The sequence below is a fragment of the Orycteropus afer genome, unplaced genomic scaffold (genome assembly GCF_000298275.1).
Source record: "Orycteropus afer afer isolate SDZICR_OR568_19922 unplaced genomic scaffold, OryAfe1.0 scaffold00171, whole genome shotgun sequence".
NCBI lineage: Eukaryota > Metazoa > Chordata > Mammalia > Tubulidentata > Orycteropodidae > Orycteropus > Orycteropus afer.
The window spans coordinates 7,143,073-7,150,080 of record NW_006921758.1 but is presented as its reverse complement, the minus strand read 5'-3'; the positions used below and the strand labels follow the sequence as shown (position 1 = coordinate 7,150,080).

General features: G+C 34.7%; 1 protein-coding gene across 1 annotated transcript in view; it reads left to right on the top strand.

Annotated features, from left to right (window-relative positions):
- Positions 1-7,008, top strand: part of AEBP2 (AE binding protein 2) — a 93,429-nt gene that overhangs the window by 29,158 nt on the left and 57,263 nt on the right. The window contains exon 3 of the mRNA XM_007946791.2: positions 6,075-6,182. Within this exon, the coding sequence (XP_007944982.1) occupies positions 6,075-6,182 (108 nt within the window). The remainder of the gene's footprint in view (positions 1-6,074; positions 6,183-7,008) is intronic.

Here is a 7,008-nt window from a genome sequence, read left to right as displayed (position 1 = left end):
GGCTTTGAACCGGCAGCCTTCTGGTTAGCAGTCAAGTGCCTTAGGCACTATGCCACCCACACTGTTTTACACAACAGCTGTACCAGTTTACATTCCTACTAGCAGTGGTTACAATTTCCCCACATCCTCTCCAGCATTTATTTTCCCTTTTTTTTTTGTTTAAAGCCATCTTGTGGGAGTGAAATGGTATCTTATTGTGGTTTTGACTTACATCTCTCTGATGACTAATGACATTAGCATCTTTTCATATATTTGTTGACCATCTGAATATCCTTTTTGGTAAAATGTCTGTTGAAGTCCTTTGCGTATTTTTTGGATTGTGAGATTTTTTTTGTTTAGTTATAGAAATTATATATATATTTTGGATATTAGACTGTTATGAATATATAGTTTCCAAAGATACTCTCCCAATGAGTAAGTTGTCTTTTCACCTTTTTGTTTTTTAATAAAATCTTTTCACCAACAAAATTATTTAACTGCTCAAGTTTCTCGATGAAGGAGATATGAAAAGTATCCTTTTGTACATTCTCAGTGACGTGTTTTTTAGTTGGGAGACAATGGAGGAGATTTAGGGGAGATTATAGGATATTATTCAAAAGCTTGAATAAGGTCAGTTTCCTTTATGCATCTTGCACAATGGTATTGGTAGACTGTCAGAGTTAGTTGAGAGTACTGCTGGGATGTGAGATCCACCTTAAGGGATCACTTTGAGTTTTGATTGCCAGCCTGGTATCAAACCATAACATGAAATTGGTTATATATTTTTCAGTAAAGGATATTCTGTTCTTGTAAAACTGTTTTATTAAATATCTTTACCTTCTCATATTAAAGGAGCTCTGGTAGCATAGTGCCTAAGGCATTTGACTGCTAACCAGAAGGCTGGTGGTTCAAACCAAGTAGCCACTCCTTGGAAGGAAGGTTGGACAATCTACTTCCGTAGTGATGCTGCTTTGGAAACCCAAGAAGGGGTCGCTATGAGTCGGATACGACTCTGTGTCAGTGGGTTTGGTTTAGTTGGTTCTCATATTAAATATCTTTAAACAGAGGAAATTGAGAATGTTAATATATTTAGCAGGCTGAAAATAACTGGATACAGACTTATGTCTGTTGTATTTTAGATGGATCTTGAAAGAGCAGTTTGGTCTGAGCCAAAATAATTGGGTCTAAAACTATACTTTTCTTTCATATGTTCACATCTTGAAAAAGAATGCCCCCCTCCCAGTAGTTTGAAGGGGCCATGAGGTCATCCAACCTTTTTTGTGTCATTTTATTACAAAAAGAATCTAGTTCCTCATTATAACTAGGCTTTTGTTCTTTTCCATGTAAATTATACGGCTTGTTTGCTTTGTATTTACCTGTGACTGGAAGGAAGACCTTGCTTTGTATTTACCAAGACTGGAAGGGTTATCTACTTGTGTAGTGATTCTTAGTGGAAACCCAAGGAGGGGTTGGGTCATGTAGCATTAGTGAGTAGTGAGTGGGATCTGACTCACACATAACAACAACAACAAATTTATTAATTACATAAAATTTCTTTATGTGTACTTAGACTCTGTTAGGTTACATTGCATTTTTTGTGGTGGATGTTTCATTTATTTGCAGAGAATTTGTGCGCTTCAGGTGTTAAGTGTTAGTGACCAGATAGGCATAGGTACATTTATCTGTACTGTCACAAGAGCCATTATAGGTATAAGTTATGCATATATTGTAAATAAATATACTCTTGTGTTTAAGGAAATTGAAGTGAAGATGACTAAGACAAAGCTCCCAGGTTTGTATTCGCCTTCTTCATTTTGAATGTTCTGGAGAAGATCCCTGAAGATTAGCCTGACTCTCATTCCAACAATTCTCAGCAAAAGCCCAAACCTCCCAGTAACAGTGAAAATTTTAGATCTCTGTATCTTATATTTTAAGGAGCTCTGGTGGTACACTGCCTAAGGCATTTGACTGCTAACCAGGAGGTTGGAGATTCAAACTCACCAGCCACTCTGTGGAAGACAAGGCAATCTACTTCAATAAAGATTTACCATGTTGGACACCCATGGGGGTCCTGAGTCACAATTGACTCGATGGCAGTTGTTGTTTTTTTTTTTTTTTTATAATATATTTTAGGTCATTGTACATATGAAGGTTTTCCTTCCATCCTAAGAGTACTCTTTTTGGACTAGTATTAGTCCATTAAGGATTCCTGGTGGTGCAGTGGTTAAGTGCTCAAATGCTCACTGAAAGGTTGATAGGTCAAACCTACCAGCTACTCTGGGAGAAAGATGTGGCAGTCAGCTTTCACAGAGTTTACAGCCTTGGAATCCCTATGGGTCAGTTCTCTGTCCCATGGGGTCGCTGTGAGTTGAAATTGACTTTATGGCAAAGTTCATTTAGATTTTGTTAAAAGTTCATTTAGATTTTGTGTGTGTGTGTGTGTGTGTGTGTTTTAACCCATTTCCCCTGAGAATTCTGGCAGAAAAATCTGATTGCAGTATTTTGAGAAGGGGTTTCCAGTGTCTAATAGGAACCCAGTTTTTCTGTTGAGTAGTAGTTTTGCTCTGAGCAAATATATCATCATATGTTTTAATATTGTTTTGGAGTTGTCAAATGTGTGCTCATAGCATGTATGGGGAAGGAAATAAAGAGACTTTGGTTAAGTGACTCTTCCAGCATTACACAGCTGCAGAGTAAGAGGTGGAGAGAATTCAGGTAGTCTATTTTTGTTCTGTTTCTGGTATATCTAATACGACTTAGATCTTTCTATATCTTGATAGACTAAATTGTGGACCTCTTTGTCTTTATATTCTGTTTAAAATTTCTAGATCTTTATTTTTAAAATTGTATAGAGGAATCATTATAGATTATGGTTTTGAACATATTCAATACAAATTTGAATTTAGTCCTCTGGAGTTTGGTTCTCAGAGTTAATTTTAATGATGAAAGAGTTTCTTAAAAATAAGAGGTAAAAAGTTTTTCACCAACTGGAAGAATGAATGTACTCAGTGTCACAGAATTGTACACGTAGATATTGTTGAATCGATGTATATTTCGCTGTGTTTTCTCAATTACAAGAAACAAACTAATACAATTTTTTCACAAAAATTATCAAGTAAAGAATTTCATGTGTGAAGAAAGAAACTTTGTCAGATTCAGACTACCTCTTTTACCGTGTATCAAAGGGGTTTCCTATTAAGTGTGAGGGAAAGAAATTTAGCTTTTGAACAGTTTACTGGTTTATGTGGATCTTTGATGTGGATTTTTAATGTATCAAAGTATTATGACTAGGATTGTGTAACTTTAATGTCCCCCCCAATTAGTTTTCAAAGGGAAAGGGCAGTATCTAATTCTTGACACAAATATTTCACCCATATATAACTGATTTTGGTTTCTTTACACTTATTTCATTTCTTAGGTTGAAGGTTATGGTTTTTCTTTGAAATCTTGAAGATACTGTTGTTAGACATTTCATCTAGAGTCCAGATGATTTCCACTTACTAATTAAGATTGTGTGTCATGGAAATACAATCTCCCATTACTCCATTCATGTTTGTTTATAGGGAAAAGTAGAGTCAGAGATGATTACTTCTCTGTTATATAGTGGTTGGGTAATGTTACATAGGGTCAGTTTTTATCTTGAGGAACTAAATCCACCTTTTCTATTGTTTGAGAGTAACTTAGTGTAGGGCTCCTTAAGGGTTACATTGGTGGAATTCTTCACTGTTATAAAAATTGTTGAAGAATTGATTTTGTTTGCGTATATTTGCTTTTCTGCTTCTATGGCAAAAATTGTTTTAAGTTAGTGTCTCATCCCTGTTTATTAATTACATTGGGAATTGAAGACTCCAATTTAGAATCTGGTACTATTCTTGAGTCAGAAAATTGATAGATTTTCATCTTTGTAAGTGGTTACCAAACAACATTGGATTAATTTCCACAGCATGTAAGTATAGCGGTGTCCCCCCCCCCCCCCCCGGGATTGATTTAAATAGTAATTTTTAACTCTAGGGACCTCAGACATTATTTTATAAACTTGTCGTTGTGTGCGCTGTCAAGTCAGACTCTACTCATAGTGACCCCTCCTTGGATTTCCGAGGCGTAATCACTAGGGAAGTAGATTGCCCCATCTTCCTTCTGGGGAGTGGCTGGTGGGTTTGAACCGCCAGCCTTCTGGTTAGCAGTCAAGTGCCTTAGGCACTATGCTACCAGAGCTCCAAACATGTATTAGGTATAAGAATTTTAAAGTATGAAGGAGGAAATGTTGTGACTTCCTGTATCTGTTTAATTAAAAGAAACTACCAAATGTATTACGGGATCAGGATGTGCGGTTTTCTAAATGATAAATTCAAATGGCAGTAGTGATGTTGCCCTATTAGACATATTTGATGTAAAATGGTTTGGGTTTTGAGTAAAAATTTATCTCATTTATATTTTCATGGACTGTGTAGATTTTTCTAGTATTTAAAAACTTTTCTTTTGAGACTATTTAAAAGAATATTTCCTCAGTTCTTTGCATATCTTTGTTCTTTTCTGTGTGTAGTATGTTATGTTAGTCTTTAAGATGTGGCTCTGTTTACAACTGCTCTTACCTTAGAATGGCTCTCTGAAGGTAGTGATTAAAGTAGATCTCTTTACTTCTCTTATTAATGCTGGGGAACAGTTTTTAATACTATTTTTTATAATATAATATAATACTATTTTTTAATAATATTTGGTAGAAATATAATCAGTTAGGAAATTATTATTTCACTAGTTGTTGTTGTTATGTGCTGTCGAGTCAGACCTGACTCATAGCGACCCCTCCTTGGGTTTCCGAAGCAGTATCACTACGTAAGTAGATTGCCCAACCTTCCTTCTGAGGAGTGGCTGGTGGGTTTGAACCACCAGCCTTCTGGTTAGTAGTCAGATGCCTTAGGTACTATGCTACCAGAGCTCCCTAGTAGGAAAATGATGAAGATTGTTAAGTCTTCTCACATTCCAAACCCAGTCATACTTAGTTGCCTGAACTCGACTGTGGATCTGTCATAATAGACTAGCTCATGCCCATTGCTTTTACAAATATGTTAATTTCATTAAATTTAATTTTGGTTTATAGTAAAGATAAGTGGAAATAATTTTAAAATAATAGAACAGTATAAGAATAGGTAGTATTGTGCATAGGAAGAACAGGAAAAAACTGACAACAGAAAAATTAATTTCATTCTTTAATTTTGCTCATTTTAATTAATGTTTATTGACTTTTACTTTGATTTTTTTTGCCTTTTTATAGCTTTATTATTTTCCTGCCATTCACAATTAATAATACTTGTTCTCATGCAGTAAATACAAAAAAAGTAAATAATGGTCCATAGTGTCAGTTCCTAGGGATATATTGTTAAAACTTTGTATATTTCCTTCTGAATAGTACTTTGTGATTTGTGTGTCAGTTCCATAAGGGGAAGAGGTAGCTTTACCTTTCCTTCTGGGAAGTTCTGTTTTGGTAATTTAGAATAAAAATGCTTAATGTAAGAATAAAAATGCTTAAATGTAGTTAAACTTTGAGTTATTTGTTAAGTAGAATTATCTATCAAGTTATTTTATTTTAGTGGAAATCTTAATGCCTTGGAAAATATTACAAGGAAATTTGTTATTAGCTTGTACAGAGATTGGTATTTTGAAATTTTCAGTTTTTGAATCAGTTTATATGTAGAGAGAATGACACTTGATAATTTTAATAGTTTCTGGTGAGCCTCAATATTTATTTTGAAAGCACTACATATTTTCCATAAATTTTTCAAAATATATTGAAGTACAGATTTTTAATCAGTCAAAAACTGGATCATGAGAGAAAAGAAATTAATAAACTTTGATAATTCTTATTTAGTATTTCTTTATAATAGGTAAATTCAGAGGAAAAACACTTCAGAGCCTGTATTCTGTATTACATTTATACATGTTTTTAAATTACAGATGTGAATTCACATCTGCTTTGTTTGATTCATACATTAAATGTCTCTTTGTTATTTGAAGGCATACAGCATATTCATTTGAATTACAAGAAATCAAATATTTTGTTCAGTGATGAAAATTAATACAGCTTTTCTTTTAAACAGGTATTTGTTTGCTTATGGAAAGGTTGTAAAGTATATAATACTCCGTCAACTAGTCAAAGTTGGCTACAGAGGCATATGCTAACACACAGTGGAGACAAACCTTTCAAGGTAAGTGTGTATGTGTAGAGTTCTGTTTGTTTGATAACTCCCAATTTAAGTTGACAATTTCTTAATGGGCTTTCCATTGCCTTCCTAAATTTTGAAAAATAAACCATTTGTTTTAACATTCCTGTAGATACATGGAATTTCGAAAGTGAAAGAGAGTGGAGGAAAAGCTTGGTGATCTGCTTCTGTAAAGATTACAGCCAGTGACTGCTGAAGGGATTACAATGAGAGGTCCCGGATAGAGTGGGGGAAAATGTGGAAGAGAGCTCAGAATCATAAAAAAGACCAGGCTTACTGGTATCACAAAGATTGGTGGTAGCCCTGAGACTATGGCACTTAGACATCCTTCAAACTAGAACTGAGCTTAAGCCTTGTAACTCAACTGTTAGCCAAACAACGTACAGGCCTATAATGTGAACAGCACTGTCAAGGGGTATGCGCTCATTAGAACAGTCAAGCATATGAGATCAAAAGGATAGTATTTGCTCACTGATAGAGCTAGGAAGGGAGGGGATGGGAAGTAAGGATGAAGGGGGAGAAGTGGACGTAGGCAGGAAGTGGGAAGAGAGCTGTTGCGTTGTGCGGATTGCAGTCAGTGTCCTGAAACAAAATGCGTATGAACTATTGTATAGAAAATGAATTTGCTCTGTAAGCTTTCACCCAAATCACAATTAAAAATAAAAAAAAGGAATTTACCTCACTAGCATAATTATGTTTTTCCAAAGCAGCTTTGTCCAGGTGGTCTCAGTTTTCTAATTTGCTCTGTTTTGTTTAATTGCTTTATTTTTTTTTTTATTTATTTTTATTTATTTATTTATTTATTTTTAAT